At 35.6% G+C, this 19,240-nt stretch overlaps 3 protein-coding genes across 3 annotated transcripts; all 3 read left to right on the top strand.

Moving 5' to 3' along the window:
* The first annotated feature begins 1,393 nt into the window (after positions 1-1,393).
* On the top strand, positions 1,394-2,473 carry LOC125203111 (transmembrane emp24 domain-containing protein p24delta3-like). The gene is made up of 2 exons (XM_048101398.1): positions 1,394-2,075; positions 2,405-2,473. The coding sequence occupies exons 1-2, from the start codon at positions 1,869-1,871 to the stop codon at positions 2,456-2,458; spliced, it is 261 nt and encodes an 86-aa protein (XP_047957355.1). The 5' UTR covers positions 1,394-1,868; the 3' UTR covers positions 2,459-2,473.
* A 7,661-nt stretch (positions 2,474-10,134) lies between these two features.
* LOC125208559 (probable transcriptional regulator SLK2) lies at positions 10,135-14,438 on the top strand. Its single transcript, XM_048108199.1, is given in 12 exon segments — positions 10,135-10,318; positions 10,321-10,695; positions 10,698-10,739; positions 10,742-10,995; positions 11,193-11,324; positions 11,510-11,558; positions 11,729-11,943; positions 12,039-12,107; positions 12,831-12,931; positions 13,048-13,141; positions 13,221-13,290; positions 13,475-14,438. Coding segments are annotated over 12 exon segments (2,409 nt in total). The 3' UTR covers positions 14,299-14,438.
* A 1,110-nt stretch (positions 14,439-15,548) lies between these two features.
* LOC125203661 (stamen-specific protein FIL1-like) lies at positions 15,549-16,061 on the top strand. The gene is made up of 2 exons (XM_048102059.1): positions 15,549-15,820; positions 15,900-16,061. The coding sequence occupies exons 1-2, from the start codon at positions 15,553-15,555 to the stop codon at positions 15,905-15,907; spliced, it is 276 nt and encodes a 91-aa protein (XP_047958016.1). The 5' UTR covers positions 15,549-15,552; the 3' UTR covers positions 15,908-16,061.
* Positions 16,062-19,240: the final 3,179 nt, after the last annotated feature.

Genomic DNA, 19,240 nt, shown 5'->3' with positions numbered 1-19,240 from the left:
GAGATGGAATTGAAGTAAAAATCAGAAGTCGTCGCTCGGACCTGGGAGAATCAAAAGTTGGCGACAGGAGCAGAATGAAGCAAGAGTAGATTATTTTAAAGAGTCTTACTCAAGGGCAAGAGCGTCAAATCACCAGAGGGATACCCTAGGGATTAGAGCCTCACATATATAAAGAGCTCAACCTTGAAGAACAAGATAGCCACTTCTACACTTTCTTAGCTCAAGTTTTCGTTCCATGCTTTAGTTCCACACTTCAAATTTCTCTTTTCGTCTGCTGCGCACTTGGAGATGGAGGATTCTGGCCACCGTGGTTCTCATTATTGTTATTTTGCTGCTGTGTAACACTGCCTTGTGAAGGCGAAGAAATAATCTTTACTTGCTTTCGTTTAGTACTTGTTGGTTTTAAATTTCGGAACTCTAGTTCTGACTTCGAACCTATTTCTCTTTACTATGGAAGTTTATGTTGGTTTCTGTTGCATATCGCTGAGTTGATGTTTATTTCTTGCTTTTAGCTTTCGTTATTGTTTATTGTTGGATGTTTGGAGCTGAGATCTGTTGGTTTGTTGATGGAGGTTGGGGATTTGCGTATGGAGATGTCTGGATTTGTTGAATCGTGATGTATTTGGGTTGGAGTTTCGCGTATTTGGAGTTTGTTGTTTACGTTGTGCATGATTATGGCTATTTACTTTCTGTTTCTGCATCCTTTAGGTCTAGTAGCGTAGATCTGTTAGTTTAGGCGTTAATTTCTCGTTTTAAGTTTAGATCTGAAGTTTGCTCTGTTTTCATGGTGTTTAATACTCTGTTTTATCTGCTATTCTCGTTTGATTCCCGAAGAAGATGAAGTTGTTGGTAGTTAGAACCAGATCTGCTTTTGTCAGTACTTTCTGCATATGTACTTTGCTTTTTCTGCACCCCTAGACCCTGTCAGTACGATCTGCTTTGTCTTTTTGCTTTTCTGCATGCTTTTCCAAACCCTGGTAGTTTAAGGAAACTTGTCTTTACTTTTCGCTTTATGCTTGTCTGTCCAAATTAGGAAAGTGTGTCTATTAAGTTTACTCCAGTTGTTTTAGAACTTAAAATATCTTAGTTTCTCTAAGTCATGTATGTTTCGTACGTTCTCAGTTCTTAGACCTAGTAGGTAGAGTAAAGTTTTTCCTATCTCTCAGACCCAGTAGTTTTAAGTTCTCGACCCACAAAATTGCATGGCAGCAGCCAAACCCCTTTTTCCCAAAACATTCTCAAATGCAGTTTCGTAACACCTTCGTCCTCGTGGGATCGATCCTTTACTTCCCTGTGCTAAGTTGTAGTATAGTGGGTTGAGGTTTTTGAAGGAATAGAGTGCACCCAACGACCCCTTTCTGATAGTTTCATGATCTTCTAGCCTCTGAAGTCTAGTCGAATCCTCTGGACCTGTAAGATCGAGTGAAATCATACCGTACCTGCACTGCACGTCTACTCTAGTCACTTCAAGCACCCTTGGAATGACATCTATACAATATATAAAAGGGGAGTTTTGGGGATATTTAGGAAAATAAAAAGAGTTTTAGGATATTTAGGAAAATGCTCTTTTGTAAAATAGATATTATTATTTAATTAAATATAAAGATTAATGTTGAAGACAACGTTCTTTTATTTAGAGTCAGTTTCCATAGTTAATGGATTAGTGGTATAGTTAGTGGCATAATGTTTAGTGTTAGTTTATTGAACAGAGGATGAAATATGAACTAAATATATAGGGGAAAATATAATTAGTGGAGTAGTATTATGTGTTTCATCTACTTAATACACACATGTGACCTGGCACAAATATTTTGATCGCTTTTGCTTGATTGAGATTGAAATTCCCAATCTTCAACGGAGAAACAGCGATGGTGGCGTGTGCCAACGTCGGCGTCCTTGGCTTACTCTTCGTTTTCATGTGTCTTCTGCGGAGGAGCAACGCCATATGGCTGAGTTTGCTGGCCTCTGGCACAAAGTGCGTCTCCGAAGAAATCCAGAGCAACGTCGTCATTTTGGCCGATTATGTCGTCAGATCCGATGACCACGTCCAAGCCACCCCTACCATTTCCGCTAAGGTACTTGAAATCCTTTGGCATTAAGCAGAGAAGAATAGAAAAGTATATTTCCGTTTCCATTAGTTTATCAAGTTTTTTTTCTTTAGTCTATCAAGTTTTCTAAATTTTTACAAATTAGTTATTTTGTTGGAGTTAGAATCCACTCGAAGGATTCAAGTTCGTAACAGATGGCCTTTTTGTTATTCATGATTTACTTTGTACATGTAATGTTACTTTTATAATGGTCAGTTTTATTTTTGTTCTAGGGAGTCATATATTTTTGGGGTTTTGAATGTAGCCAATTTATTTAACATATTTCCTCACTATGTACAAATAAAATAAATGAGAAGGGGGCATCCCCCGATCCAGTGGTTGTTCTCCGGGCCAATAGCAACATACCTTGACCATGTTAGAGGAAGTTCAATAAAGGAAGAATCAAGAAGACGTTGTGGTATGGAGACACGATTTTAAAATTAGGTTTAATTTATTAAAGCTTCGTTTGGTTATATATTTCAATACATGAGTTTCATCAACCGATTACTAAAGTTGTTAATGGAATATATTATTTACAGAAGTATATTATTGCTCTTGGTTAATATATTTATTAATTAGTTATGTTATGGGATTTGTTAATTTTTTTTATTTGAGTTATACACCGTATTAATTTAAACTAATTATTGTCTTAAATAAGTATGTATTTTTTGAAAATTTATCAATTTAAATAAATAAATTTTGATGTGTAATAGTATAAATAAATTAAATGAGAAATGAAAAAGAAAGAAATTTGATATTCTTTTACTTAAAATAAAAATTAAACTAATAAAGTAATAGGAACACTCATGTTCATTAGAACATTGCATAACACAAAGTATAAATTGACGGGTTGATATATAGTAATTTATATAAAATATATATGCAAAACTGAAAAAGTAAAGAAAGTAGGTGAATATGCATTTTTGTTTGAAGATTTGGTGTAAATCATTCATACAAAATCATCAGTTCATAAATTTCTTCACCAATAATTCATTGTATTATGAGTACATATTAATTATTTACACTTTTTATATAATGATATTATTCCTAATTTTGTTTAATTGATTTCGATTAAAAAAATTTTAATCAGCATCGTACAGGTGTAATACTAGTGTAGGTTAAAAGTCAAGGAAAAAATGGCATAAAAGACTCAAAATAGCGAAAATGAGTCTGAAATGATATTATACCTATATGTAGAGGTTTACAGTGCATTTTTTTAAACATGAGTATCTTTAGCGTTCGACTTGCCATACGTAGGGGCCAATTTTGTAGTTCACTCTTTATAGGATACTAACTAGACTCTATAAAAATAAAGATTACATAAAAATAGACTAAAATAAAATAGTATATGCTATCTTGTGACGTGATTTAGTAGATCGAGGGTCCTATCAAGTATGTTAGAAAATACCATAACTTAATAGCACTACTATATTAAAATAATGTCTTGCATAATAAAGTTTATAATTATAAATAGATTAATTTTTAAGGCATTCACAATGGGGCGGACGATATGCGGACGATGGGTTATCCATCGTCTGCGCCCGATAGATCGTCCGCGGACGATAGGCCTTCTACTATCCATCGTCCGCGGTATTGTCCGCCCCACTGTGGGCGACGCGGACAATGCGACGGGTTTTTGTTTTTGTTTTTTTTTTTAATTCATTAAACACGATATATTTACCTCACATTTTTCATTCAATTTCACTCTTCCACTCTCTCAATTCTCTCTATTTCTCATTCTCTCTATTTCACTAAATAGAATGAATCCTGAAGATTACCCAAGTCCGAATAGTCTGATGTTCGGTGGTGATGCACGGTGGCCGAGTACAGAAGCCGATGAATACCGGCCCTTCGGCTCCAACACCCAGTACGAGGATAAAAATTATAATGCGGACTTTAGAGCATCCCACTGCAAGTGGAAGAGTAGGAGGATAAGATGGTGACGTGTCGGAGCATAGGCGGACCTTATAGCGCCCTATCGTGGATGCCCTCGTTAACATTCAAAAAAATAAGAATACATAACGATGAGTTCAAATAAGGAGACAAAACAGAGGTAGAAAACAAAATTTTGCATTGTCGGTTGTTAGTTGTTACTCAATTAAAAGTTGTTAATGATTTCGGCGTATATTTTACCGCGGAATGTAGCTGACTCGATACATCATTACTGGCAGATATTTTAATCATTAATATAAATGTAATTATGACATATTATCGATGAATTTAAACATCCCTTTCAGAAACAAATGTATTTCTAAGAAAATGCTACAAAGTCCATGGTTCATTGGTTCCTATATTAAATATTTACTAAACCGTAACTAGTATATAGTGTTGTCCTTATTGGAATTTAAATGCTCCATACTTTCCATGTTATTTGAGACGTTTCTTTTCGGTACGAGACTTAGGAAATTTTTGTTTAGTGAGTTAAATAAAGTAGACGCGAGAATAAAATAAGAGAAAAAAAAAAGTAGGTGAGATAAAATGTTTTGTTTTTAGCCAATAAAAAGAATTGACTCCGATAACTTAGGATAATTCAAAATGAAATACGACTCAAATAACTTGGGATATAGGGAGTATGAACTAAGTACTACTCCTATCTTTTAGATAAAAACTCTACAATTGCATCCAATCAAGTTTCTCTTATCCAATTTTATGTATTTTAGAGAAAGAAATAAAAAGGAGAAGAAACCGAAGACGAAGATAGGAAGTCAAAAAGAAAATTATTATTGTGAAAATATATGTTACTCCTAATATTTCAAATTAAATTCATAGACCACATAAACAGTAACAAAACTACAGTACTATTAAATAGGCAATACAGATAATATCGTTAGTAGCAAAAATAGAGTCTTCGAATGTTTTTGTACTGGTATTTCATTCTTGAATTAATTGTATGCTATCTGTTGATAATAATGAATAATAAATTGACAATAAAGTGTTGTAAACTAAAATATCGATCCAAAAGTAATTGCTACATCTATGCACGGAACTAATTGAAACTGACTAATACAGTATATAGCATAAGCATCCCAAGCATTGTCCTAAGCTCGATTTACACTACAAATTTTGTACTCTCTCCGTTGCATTGTAACTAAATCACTTCTTTATTGTACTCATTTTGAAAAAAATGATAATATGCTAAGTAAAGTAAGAGACAAATAATGTAGATAAGACTTTTGTTGTTATATATTATTATCTCGATTACTACTCTTTCTCCACTTTAAATACTCCCTATTTATTGTCATTTTCTAAAAACAAACTAATAGAGGGGTATGCACCAATTGTAATCTTATGCGTATGTATATAAGAGTTTAATTAAATTATAATTATGAAATATTAAATCGCGATTATGCTTCATTAGAGCAAAATTGTACATTATCAAATCCTAACCATAATTCCAAACAATTATGAAATAACTAATCAATGTTTGGATAAAAATTTCACGATGCTAGAGTATATATATTGTATATAAGTTTAGATGATAATAATTGAAGTTGAAAAGCTGAAATCCAACACCATCACATCCACCGACACTACCGTCGGTTGCAGACTTATTTACTTGCCAACTTTGGGAACTATTGTTTACATCATTTACTATTTCAGGTGAGGCGTATACTATTCTTTTTGTCTGAAACTTACTTTATACTACCAGTATTTATTTTATTTTGGCCACTTTTTTTTGTTCTTTTACTAAATACTCCTCGTCCTGGACACTTTGACCCGGCCCAAAATTTAAGAAATCTAATGAAAAGTAAGTTGAAAAAATTGGTAGAATGTGGATCCTACTTTTAAAGTATTAGTTTTATAATAAAATGTGAGTAGGAATGAGTTAGTGGAATATGAGGTACACTACTAAATGATAAAAGTGAAGTGAGACAAATTATGTGGGACGACTCGAAATGGAATACTAGGTCGAATTATCTGGGACGGAGGGAGTAAATGAAATATGTTCCAATATCTTATTGTCTACAGTAGTACACGAGAAAAATAAATGCATAACTAAATTAAGTTTCAAAATTGATTTTCTATAGTACTACATTATATACACAAATTTGGTGATTAAATGAAAAACATATACTACTGGAGTTCATTTGTGACTTTTTTATTTATTTATTTTATCAATCTTGTCGATTTCAATTCTACCTATTTAACCAACCTATTTTGAATGAGATTTCGATGTAATAGATAACAATGTTTCACTAACAAGGAAAATAGTAACTACTACTCCAACCTTTACGTTTAAATTTAAGTAAGAAGCCTAGACTAAGTGATAATTGAGGAACTAAAAGACTCTCGCTAAGGACATATTTTGATTGTGTGCGGTAGGGTACATTACTGACATTATAGTAAAGTATTATACCTTATGTAATTTGAAATGCGATTAATAGTTAAACTCCTTTATTTTATGTATTACGGAGTATTAGTATTTTTAAGAATAATTTGCCCTAGTAAATTGTAATGTGGACAAAAGAGAGTATTAGTATTTTTAAGAATAATTTGCACTAGTTAAATTATGCATTACCCAATTTAATTGTTTAATTGTGTTCTTATTAATGTTTATCAAATGGTTCACAAATTAAATTTAAATGTAGACCAGTTTTAGAGCAAGATTTGGTGGGGTGGGTGGATTTTATTAGAGCTTATTTTTTGGTGGGGATGTGCGGGTTTAATTCAACACAAATTAATTGCTGGGTTGAAAATGACCTTAGCTCTAACTCAAAGTGGAACAAGCCCGAATGTGGATTTATTGATAGGCCTTATCCGTTTCTTAAAGGAGGTCCAAAAAAAATATATGGGCCTTCTAATTAAAATTAGTGGCTTTTAATTCAAGATATCGATTGATAATTTGGTACAATGATCGAATTAATATTTATAGGTCTTAACGAGGAATTCTAGTGTTTGAGATGTAAAATGTAAAACAATTCCCCATTAATAAACTTTGTGTGTGTGGAAAGCATGTTTGAAAATGATGTGCTTAATAAATAACACAAAAAGGTGAAACATTTTATATCTATTGTACTAGATGTTTGTAGGTAATCTCCGTCCCAATTGAATTGAATTGAGTCGTATTCATTTTTAGAATGTGTCAATAAAATTGAGTTATTTTTTCTTTTGACATAAAATAAAACATTCAATCACTCATACTATATTCCATCACATATTTTATTCTCTTTTTATTTTTTTCTATTTTATTCATCTCTCCAACTTTTCTACATATTTTTTTCATCTCCATGCTCAAAAGTTTGGACTCAACTTAGTTGGGATAAAGGGAGCATTAAAAACCAAATATGACTCGTGCATTTTTCTTACATTTACAATTAAATAAAGTACTCTTTTAACAAATGTGGTTTTCTTTTTCCATTTATTTCGATACTTATAGGACAAAAGATATTTAAGGAAACCAATAAGAAAACAACACTTATACTGGTTGTGAATGCATCCAAAAAAATTTTAGCTTTGAAATATCATAGAGAGTGAACTACAAAATTGACCCATACGTATGACAAGTTGAATGCAAGAGATACCTATGTTTAAAAAAAATGCACTGTAAGCTTCTACGTATGTGTGTAATATCATTTCAGACCCTTTTTCACTATTTTGAGTCTTTTATGCCCTTTTCTCCCTTACTTTTAACCTATATGCCATTCCTAGGGTATTTTAGTCTTTCTCACTTTTATTATTATATAATACGTTTATTTTATATTTTGAATTAATTCATAAATATTTTAAATTTAATTAGATTGATAAATTAAAATACTTATCGATAGTGTTATTATTTGTGGAAATTCTTAGAATAGGTGTATGTTTTTATATTAGTTGGATAAGTTTTTGTAAATAAATTTTTTTGAATAAAACAGTAAATTATGTAATACAATATGAAATGATAATTAGAATTGGTAAGTATGTTAATTCATCAATTTTACCTAGTTTTATATACTAAAATAAATGATGAATACATACAAGGACTTAAATGCCATGGGTGGCATTTTGGAAAAAATTTGAGGGCCAAAAGGGCATGGAAGACCCAAAAAAGTGAAAAATGACTCCACTTGATATTTTATCCATACGTGAAACATAGATACCTCCAACGTTTAAACGTCCATACGTAAGGGTGTTTTTTGTAGTTCACTCTATCTTACTAAAACCAGTGTTTTAAAAACCGGTTTGGACCGGCCGGTCGGACCGGTTCGGCCGCGAACCGGTGACCTCTCAGGTCCGATTCACCATATAAAACCGGTGGAGCATTGAACCGTTTTGGACCGGGTGAACCGGCCGGTTGGACCGAAAACCGGGAATCGGTCGAACCAATTACCAAATTTTTTTATTTTTAAAAATGAATTAAAAATCAATTTAAAAAAAATTTACCCTAAACTTTCATTTCATATTAACCCATACTTGTATTGGACCTATGAATTTATAAAAACTAGCTTAAAAATCATTTGTGTCTTTCTTTTATAGAAGTATTCCACAAGATTGTTCTTTCATTTTTCAATGTGGGATGAAAAGCTTATTATAGTTAGCTTTTACAATCTTTTGCCTTTACTTTTTCAATGTGGGATGTAGTTTGTTTTGTTAATATGTACTACTTCATATTATATCAACTATCGACTATATACTAATTGTATATTTATAATTAAAAGCTATATACATATTTTATATCATAACTAAAATTAATAAATCTTAATTAACTTTCAAATAAAGTTTTAATTACTAATGCTTAGATTGAAAATAAAATAACAAGAATATATAATGGGAGAAGTGTTCATAACATGAAAATTAATATATAGTATAATAAAAATATGAATATGTATTTTTACATTACTAGTATTACTAGTTAAGAATTGGTATATATATGTTTTATCTATACTTATATATCTCTATATTATTTAAAATTAAATTATATATTGCATTAATGCTTGTTTATTTACATATACTCGTATATGTATTTTTGAAACCAAGTATTTTATAATAAATATGTATTTAATTATATACTCATATATATATAAATGCTACAGTAAAACGGTTCGACCGATGGTTCGATCGGTTGGACCAGTTGAACAGTGAACCAGTAGCCTCGCTGGTTCGCTCGCCGGTCCGGTTTTTAAAACACTGACTAAAACTGTTGGTATGGTTTTAATTTTTAAATATCCTAAAACAACCTCAGCTGAGCGATTCTGACACCCAATGACATATTGCCGCGTATACCTACGACAAACATGAGCCATTGATTCCTGTACTGGTTCTACACCCTTACTAATCGTCTGACACGTGTATCTTACCGCCTACAACCGGTGATTCATAATTTTCGACTGGCTGCAGCCGATAACTCCCCCTTTTGTTTCCCGCTAGGTAGCTGCTGAGGTGAACACTGATCACCAGCTCAACTTGCTTTCCCTTTTTATGTGAAAACTCTCTCTCCCCCTCTCCCTCAAAACGCGGAAGTAAGTTTTTAGAAATTTTTAAGGTGAACATTTCTAGTGCAGACCTCTGAATTTTGTTGTCATCCCGAATTTGGATCAATTGTGAATTTTCAATCTCTGGTTATAATCTGTGTCGTCCGAGGTTAACTAATTTGAAGCTTAATATGTAGTAATTTTATCTAATAAATATTGGTGCGTGAGGAATCCGAATTAATTAACTTAAAATTGGGTATGATCACTCCTTTGCTGTAAGGCGGGTTTGTTTACCAGGTTCGGTTGTAGCTCAGTTGAGTGCGTAATCAGTTGGTGCTTTTGCTTTGCTTTTACTTTTAAGTTGTGTGGCTTAAGTAAATTTATGTTTAAGTTGGAAATTAGGGTTTGGTGAAAGTAATTGTATGGGTGTGTAGTCGAGGTGGCGAAGTTTCCGTTTGTTGTGTAGATGGCTTGTTACTCGTGTTCCGTGCTATTTTTATGCGAGTTTTAGCTGTATTTGTTGTATACTGATACTCTGCTTGCTGACAGCTGCAAAACAAACCATTTTGGCATATATGATTACCGGATTATTGGGGGATATCTGGTTAGGTGGTGTGAATTGTTTATAAGTACTAAAACTCAGATCCCCGTCACGGATGGTGCCTCCAAGGGTGGCAGGAGGAACGACACAATCGTCTTCAAGCTCGGGAATTTTCTTTCAAGGGGATGGGCAGGGCCAGGTTCCAGGAAATTCCCAGTTCAGTTCAAGGCGTGCACAGGCACAACCAGGACCCTTTTCCGGGGATGTCAGCAATACATTCTTAAATAGTCTGGGAAGCTCTGCCCCAGTGTTGGGGCAAGTTCTTTGGTTACTGATGCGAACTCAGGACTTTCAGGAGGCCCCCACCTTCAAAGAAGTGCTAGTGTTAATACAGAATCATACATGCGCTTGCTTGCCTCGCCCATGTCATTCTCATCTAATAATATTAGCATCTCAGGAGTATCCTCAGTTGTACAACAAAGCTCTATTCAAGATCCTGGTTCACAGCACACCCAGCAGCATCATGGAGTTTCCAGTGCTACGTCTTTGCCACACATGGAGCAAATTGCAAGGATGCAAAACCCAGGACCAAACTGTAATGTCTCAGCTACAGAAAAAACCCCATTGGATATCAAGCAGGAAGATATTGTACAGCAGCAGGTTTTGCAACAGCTGTTTCCATGCATTTACAGAACTCTAATCCTCAATTGCAAGGTTTGATCCGCAACAGAGATTAAGGCAGCAAGAACAACAGATTCTACAGGCTATGCCGCCACTGCAGCGGGCTCAGCTATTGCAGCAACAGCAGCAGTTGCAGCAACAGCAGCAGTTGCAGCAACAACAGCAGTTGCAGTTAAGACAGCAGCTTCAAATGCAGGGGATGCCATCTGGAACTGCAGTTAAACGGCCTTATGATGGTGGTGTATGCTCACGTCGTTTAATGCAATATTTGTATCACCAGAGACAACGTCCTACTGTGAGTACTTTAATCCCATTTGATTATATATGGCAGACGGCGGACCATGTATTTTGGTTGGCTACTGTTCTTTTTGTGTTGATATACAGGTCTCATGTCATTGCTAATTGATTTAAAAAATTTCTTCTATTTTGACCTGTGTCGGCAACCTTGTACATACCATGTTATGATGGCTGGACTTAGTTGCTTCCTTTCAGGACAATGCTATTGCCTATTGGAGAAAATTTGTGGCGGAGTATTACTCTCCACGTGCGAAGAAGAGATGGTGTCTATCCCTGTACAATAATGTTGGGCACCATTCAGTCGGGGTGTTTCCCCAGACTGCAATGGTATTGTTTCTTTTTTAATTCTATTGACTATTTTGTTATTGTCCTACAAAGGAACACAACTTCCCCATGAAATTCATGCACTTCCTCTTCTCTGTCTGTGGCATGTTCCTGTGTCTGTTTCTGCTTTTCTGTCTTTTTGTGTCCTTCCGAGCTGATTATGAAATTTGTTTGCTTTTGTTCCACAGGATGCATGGTATTGTGACATTTGTGGCTCAAAATCTGGAAGGGGGTTTGGTGCGTGTTAATCTCAACCTGTAGATGTTGCTTGAGTTAATTTAATTATTTGTTAAAATAATATTCTACCCATATTCACTCCATCTAGCATGCATAGCTGACTAAGTAACTTGTGAGTCAGCTAGCTTTTACTGCTCTGAAAATTTGACCTGCTTTTGTGGTTTTAACAGAGGCAACTTTTGAAGTTATCCCTAGACTTAATGAGATCAAATTTGCCAGTGGTGTAATCGATGAGCTTCTATTTCTGGACTTGCCTCGTGAGTGTAGATTCCCTTCGGGAGTAATGATGCTGGAGTATGCGAAGGCAGTTCAAGAAAGTGTATATGAGCAACTTCGCGTAGTTCGTGAGGGTCATCTTCGCATTTTGTTCTCTCCTGATTTAAAGGTAAACCGCAATATTAGTTGACTTGAAAGTTCGGTTGGGATTTTTTGTTCTTTGTTTTTAATTTGATTAACACTTGCCTCAACAAAACTTTTTAGATTTTGTCTTGGGAGTTTTGTGCACGACATCATGAAGAACTTCTTCCACGTCGGGTTGTTGCGCCGCAGGTAGACATCTTTTGATTGAGTTTACATGGGCTGAGCCCTACAATCTTGTTGCCAGCACAAGACAACATATTTCATATTGTTATACTTATCTAATCTTCATATTCTATGTTGCTTGTGATAAGCAGCTTGGATAACTAGTGAATGTGGTTTATACTTTTTGTTTTACTTTTGCATAATCATATTCTCTATTTGAGCTTGGCAAGCTACCTGCCTAGGAGTAACAGATTTCTTTTTTTTACTCTTGGAATATAAGATTAATACTCCATTGTAATAACATTGATAAGTGGGTTTGTTACTTGCTAATGAGTTGTGCACAATCTTTTACATGTCTCTTGTGCATCATGTTGTTACTCGAATCCTGTACCATAGTGATGAACTTTTAAATTATTAAAATGTTTTAAAATTGCAATACCATAATGACAATTAGTTTCATCTCCCACACATTTCAACAGTACTCACTTGGGTATTTGCTATGCTATAGCAGCAACTACATTCATTTGAATTTTCATGTAATCTAATGCCTCAATAGATTGTTCGACATTGTTGACAATGACATGTCTGTGGACTCTTGAGAATTTGATTTTCATTGCGTAGAAGTCTGGGAAGTTGATATACGGATTAGCATAGAGAGAAACAGTATACATTTAACTTATAGAAAAGATCTTGCACGAGGAGAGTGTTACATTTAGGTCATGGAGCTTATAGAACAAAAATCTGCGGCAGGTTAATCAATTGCTCCAGGTTGCTCAGAAATGTCAGAGCACGTTATCTGAGAGTGGGACAGACAGTGTTTCTCAGCCAGATTTACAGGCAAACAGTGCTATGTGAGTAAATATTAAGGACTTTGATTGGTTTAGATTTCTTTCATCTTGGTCTGGTGGTGTACTGACTTCCATATGGGATTGTGCTTGGGTATTAATTTAATGCTATTTTATTGTAGGGTCTTAGAAGCTGGGCGCCAACTTGCTAAAAGTTTAGAGTTACCGTCACTAAATGATCTCGGCTTCTCCAAAAGATATGTCCGGTGCCTCCAGGCATGTCTTAACCATTACATCCCCTTTAAGGCTAACAATCCCTTTCATCTAGTTTTTCATATTCGTCTACTGTTAGCAGATAGCTAATGTTGTTAACAACATGAAAGACTTGATGGATTTCTGCAGAGACCAAAAGAAAGGCCCTATAGGTAAGGGCATAAATTTGTATTTATGTATTTCTATGTAGTTCTAACAAATTTCGCGTTCATGTGCATGCCATTCTCTGTGTTATGCTGTATAATATGTTGTTGACATATTTGCATAACACCTGATTTACTAGCTTAAACTCATGTAAGATTGAACAGTCATTTCACCAATGCATTCTGTTTGCAGAGGGCTTGAACAGTTTCCCCAGATGTTCTTCTGCACCTCGGGTCCAGATGCAAGAAACACATCACATGGGAGGCCTTCAATGTCTTCCAACTGATCAGAACACACTCAACAAGCTCATGGCATTGCATCCCAGGCTCAATAGCAATAGCTCACATGCGGGGAGTAGTGGAGGAGCTTTGACTGGATCAGCACATGGTGGTCTTGCAATGACTAACTACCAAAATTTGCTGATGAGACAGAACTCAATGAACTCAGCTAATAGTGTAAATCAGCATGACAGCTCTTCTCCCTTCAATATTTCCAGTCAGACTCCGCGCACAACTCCAAGGTCTTCAGGCGCTTTGGCGGGAATGTTTCAGAATCCACAGATGGGTGGCTTTTCTGGTAGCCAAGCACCCCAGCAACATCAAATGAAGCAAAGTCAACCTCTGCTCTCACAAAACAACCAAACCTTACAACATCAGATGATTCAGCAGTTTCTACATGATATAAACAAAAAGAATAATGAGGGAGCAGCCATGCAGCAGACCTACTCCATTCAAAATCCCAGTGAGCTTGGCATCAGAAATTCTCCAGCAACATCTGCAGCTGGGAATGCTCAAGTGCAACCACCAAGCAGAAGCAATAGTTTTAAAGCTGGTTCGTTCAATAGTGAATCTACGGCATCTGTTGGTCATATGGGATATGGCCAGAAATCAGCATATATTCCAGAGAGCCTTCATTCTTCTGATGAGATGGTTCCGGACATTGCCCACCAATTCATCGAAAATGGCTTTTTTAACAATGATCTTGATGAAAGCATGAACTTCAGTTGGAAGGGATAACTTTTCATTTATGTGTATACATTACGCATGTGTTTGTATAGGCTGGTTTTACTTTAGTTTTTTTGTCCTTTTTCTTTTGGATGTTCCTTGATCCTGTAGAGCTTGTTCGCTCCCGTCTGAGGTGTCTTTTTGGCTTATGGTTTTCTTACAAAGGCCTTTGGCTAATGTAGACCGTATGTGTTTGTTTAGCAATGGTTTTCTAACAAAGGCCTTTGGCTAATGTGGTCCGATGATACTAATCAGTATCATTTTTGTTGGTGTAAGAATTTCTACCTGAGTCTGCATGGACAGATCTCGTCTTTTTAATGGTTTTCATTTGGCTTTGTTTCACATAACGTTGTTTTCTATTTTCGATTATCATTCATTGTGATTGAACCTAATGAGAAACGAGCAGGACAGAATTTCAAGAAGTTGAAGATGAGATAATGAACTGAGAGATGGTCTGAATTATGATATACTGCCTCCGTCCTCCAAATATTGGCACACTTTGACCGGACACGGGTTTAAGAAATGTAATGGAAAGTGAGTTGAAAAAGTTGGTGGGATGTGGGTCATACTTTTAAAGTATTAGTATTATTATAATAAAATGTGAGTAAGAATGAGTTAGTGGAATATGAGATCAACTAGTGAAGTATGTCAAATTTTCAGGGACGGACCGAAATGGTAAACCGTGTCAAACTTTCAGGGACGGGGGTAGTAAAGATTAAGCCATAAACCTCCTCAAGTTAGAGGAACACATTCATGTAGATGCATGGTGTGGGTTGCATCTTATATCTCGAAACATATTTGCAGCTTGGGAGGGGCAAGGAGCAGAGTTAGGTTTCATCACCTCCAATTACAGGTTTTGACATGGCTGCCTCATTCCCTTGGCTCATATGTGCTTATACTAATATTTTGAGGTCGATCGGGTGATGAGGCCAGGCGGACACTGGATCCTCTCCAGCCGAGCCTCAACACCTGATCTCATACATGCTGATTCAAGATTTACACTCTACATGGACATGTACATATCTATCTATTTCAAAAGTTTAGCATCCACATATTAATCATAAATTATTTGTATATTCTGCCAAAAAATTTTTTGTTAGTTGTGTGTTTTTTAATAGTCCTGGTTCCAAAACCAAAAGGCACAGATGTGATGACACACAGATTGCAATTAGGTTGGCCATGCAAAAGTTGAGCAACAGTGGCTAGGCTTTTCTATCTCTATAAATTAGGGGGTAGAAAAGAGAAACATAAGTGCATTGCAATATAATGAAGATGGAGATAGTGAAGTGTATTTATGTGGTGGTTTTGGTGGTGGGCATGATGAGTGGAAGCTGGGCACAGCCACAGAGCACGTGCTCCACGGCGCTGTCGGCACTGAACGTGTGCACGCCGTTTGTGGTGCCAGGCGCAGTGAGCAACCCCAGCTCCGACTGCTGCGGCGCCCTTCAGTCTATTGACCGTGACTGCTTGTGCAGCACTCTTCGCATCGCCTCTCACATCCCTGCTCAGTGCAACCTCCCTCCCTTCACTTGCCGTAATCTACTCTTTTCTTTTTTCTTTAACATTTCTTCTTATTAATTACGTATACTGATAAATTGTTTCTGATGCAACAGCAAACTGACCCTGGGATTTCGATCATCAACAATAATGCTTTACAACAATCTCTTTTTCTATCTTTTTCTCCTCATGTAATGTTCGAGAGCCATTCTCATCAGATAACCAATAAACATATATGGCTTCCTTTTCCCAGGAATAAAACTATTTTTATCTTCCTAGTTTGCAGATTCTGACATTTTGTCGTTGCTAGTAGTATATAGTGTAGGAGGTGATCCCTTCCGGTTATCAACTACTCCCATCTTCATAATAAAAATAAATTAAATTTTTTTTCACAAATTAACCTAAGTTGAGACGCCAATGCAACAAACTAAGATAGCAAAGTTTCATTAATTTTACACTGGAAAAACAATCGTTTCTTAGGAAGTATTGATAAGAAAATAATTCTACAAGAGTGAAAACAATCTAAAACTAGCAAAGTTTCCATTTTTTCTTTGTAAGATAATTAAGTTTAAACAACCATAAAATAAAATGAAATGTTGTATACAAATTTAAGAAAAAAAGAAAAAATGGAAGGAACGAGCGGGTGAGGTTCAGATCCAGTAAACAGTAACTGACCCAAAACACATGAACGGTTGAATTTGATGAGATCGGACTTCACCATTTCTCCGATGACAATCTCCGCCCAAATCAACCATCGTCTCGATACCTGCCTTTGACGGAGAGCACAAATTCTCGCGGCTTCTCTTTCTGTGCTTCATTGTTTATTCCTTGTGTATTAACTGAAGCTTCCGAGCTCGACTCCATTTGTCAGTCTCATCACTGTGTACTGTGTATTGCTTCAATTGCCACTTCAGCTAATTTCCCAGTTCAAGGCATACTAACATCATAACGAGACCAAATATTATGCGATATGTTCAGAAGTAATCTTCAAACTACAATTGGTTAGACTTTAGTGAGAATCCATACTTAATTTAATTGTGTCAAAATTTGTGCTCTTCAAGACATAAAATTAACATACTAACAACAAGCGCAGAACAATATACACACAGCTGGAATGTGTTCCATTCGTGGTTTCTTTTCGGTTATTAATGGATGCAGTTGGTGGCAGTATATTGTGCATTGACTCACGGTGTCATGTTGATAATATGCTAAGTGCTAACAACCAGGGCGGTCCTGCAAATATACATAAATTGTGATCATTGTCTTCGTTCGTATTCTGGTCAGTCCCCTATTATATCATGTTTGTTGAGTGACAAATCGGGGTCTACGGCAAGGATACTACAACTTACAACATCTTTAGCTGCTCTAAGGGTTTAAATAGCGTTTGAACTCTCTCGATATATTATTGTTTACTATGATTCAGGCTTTGCTTCCATCTAATTGTGAGACGTATACCCTATGGCTTTTGAAGTATTTCAGAGAGAATATGAGAAATGTTTAAATGTCATCATTGATAAGTGTGGTGATCCTGATATAAGAACTGATTACAAAGCCAAAACATATGGAAAGTCCATGGTTGCATATAATTCTTTTGATGGCACTGTTTCTTGCAACTGCATGATGTTTGAGCATGTAGGATTTTTGTGCAGCTGATTTCTTAGTTGCATATAATTCTCTAAAAGTCCTTGGTCATCAAAATATAAAAATTATTATATCTTGAAGAGATGGGCAAAAGATGCAAGGATTTCACCAATTGGAGAAAGTCATAGTTGTGCAGGTGAAGACAACAGAAAGATTATACCCACTCGTTACAAAGACATTTGCCGTAATATAATGAAAATATCTGCCAGGGCTGCTGAATAATATGTTCAAGGCAACTTGATGAAGTCATGCGAGGAATTGAAAGAATCTTGAATTTTAGAACTTTTGAGGAAGCTAAAGGTCCTCGTGCTTCAGACAACGAGCTAGCTGATGTTGGCCTTGATAGAAATGACTCTGAGGATCAGGAATGTTGATGTGATGAAAGGAACCACTGAAGCTGAAAGTATAATACTACCTGATAAAGATCAACTGAATCACTGTGGTGAACAAATCCCTGGTGTGAGTTGCAATCTAAATATTCGTCCTTCTCCACCTGGGATAGTTCTATCTATTGCATGTGCTCCTCCCACGTATATTTCTTCACCAAGTCCCCTTACACAGGTATATTGGTTGGATTTTGAAAAACTTCCTGATTGGCTGTTTGTGTCCTGCCAATTAAAACCAGATGCTTTACTGTGTATTGAAGGGCTTATACACCATTGAATCCAGTCATATGATGCAGAGTATGTATCAAGCATCTGATTTAACCATTAACCAACAATCTAATCCTAACATATATGAACCTTCAAGTTTTTACTCAATTTTTCCCTATACATTTTCCTTCCTTATTTTGCATTTGAAAGCCTGAGTTTCTCTGTTTCACATGATACAGAGTACATGATCAAGGGACAGACTTAATGCTGATTAATTTATCTGATGGTGTTTCCCGCGGCCCATGTTATATGCATTCCATACGAAAGGATAAAAAATTATCTCCCCAGAAATGCAATTCACATCAAGTAAGTGTATATAGTAAATAAATCCCGAGCTTAGAGAGTCGATTTAGAGTGTTCGAATATCAACTCGGACCACTTCAATCATCTGAGGTTGTGACTTGTGATGGTTGGAATCTATGATCCTCAATTTGTAGTTGCATAACATGGTAGATGTTTGTGTTTGTTGTGTGTTGAAGGATTGATATTGAAGGAGATGGGGAGATTTGGTTAGGTGGTGCAGTAATGTGTGATTTCATTTTCATAAGTAGGGGTGGGGCCAATCACCAATGGGTTACTAGGACTAGTGGCTCTTGTTAGCTTTACCCATCTTTGGGTCACGTCTTCTGTTTTGAGTGCCCATTACCTTTCTTTTATTACTGTGGTGTGGATGAGATGAGTGGGAAATTGGAATCATTTTTAACACCAAAAAATATTACCTAATTCTTAACGTGTGAAATTGTTTTCTTGATGCCGAATAATCATCCCATTCATTTGTTCCAATCATCATCACTCTTGGTACTACTTCAAGTGCAAGATTTTTGCCAACCAATCTAATTATGGATTACTTCACCGATTGTTTTGAAAAACACCTCTTTTCTTTTTTTAAATTGACATATCAAGGCCCTTTTGCAAGTACCAGTTTGCTAGTTAAAATTTAAAAAGAATGAAACAGCTAAAACCTCGCTCTCATATAAAATCAATAAATAAATGCTACTACTGTACTACTACATACTAAAGCCTCATAAGTCACGCAGGCTAATTGGGTTTATCATAAAGACTTGAGCGACAAACTAAAGTTAGTAGTATTTTGACATATAAAAATAATTTTATTCTTTAAGAGCAACGATAACACTTCTGTAAACTGTACTTTTAAAAAATAC

The sequence above is a fragment of the Salvia hispanica genome, chromosome 2 (genome assembly GCF_023119035.1).
Source record: "Salvia hispanica cultivar TCC Black 2014 chromosome 2, UniMelb_Shisp_WGS_1.0, whole genome shotgun sequence".
Lineage (NCBI taxonomy): Eukaryota > Viridiplantae > Streptophyta > Magnoliopsida > Lamiales > Lamiaceae > Salvia > Salvia hispanica.
The sequence above is the reverse complement of the archived record's forward strand: the minus strand, read 5'-3'. Positions and strand labels throughout refer to the sequence as shown.

Bases quoted from the DNA above. Each gene is read 5' to 3' on its own strand.
- LOC125203111 (XM_048101398.1), top strand. From the start codon at position 1,869: ATGGTGGCGTGTGCCAACGTCGGCGTCCTTGGCTTACTCTTCGTTTTC. The intron at 2,076-2,404 runs GTACTTGAAATC...ATAAATGAGAAG, and splicing joins CCCCTACCATTTCCGCTAAG to GGGGCATCCCCCGATCCAGT.
- LOC125203661 (XM_048102059.1), top strand. From the start codon at position 15,553: ATGAAGATGGAGATAGTGAAGTGTATTTATGTGGTGGTTTTGGTGGTG.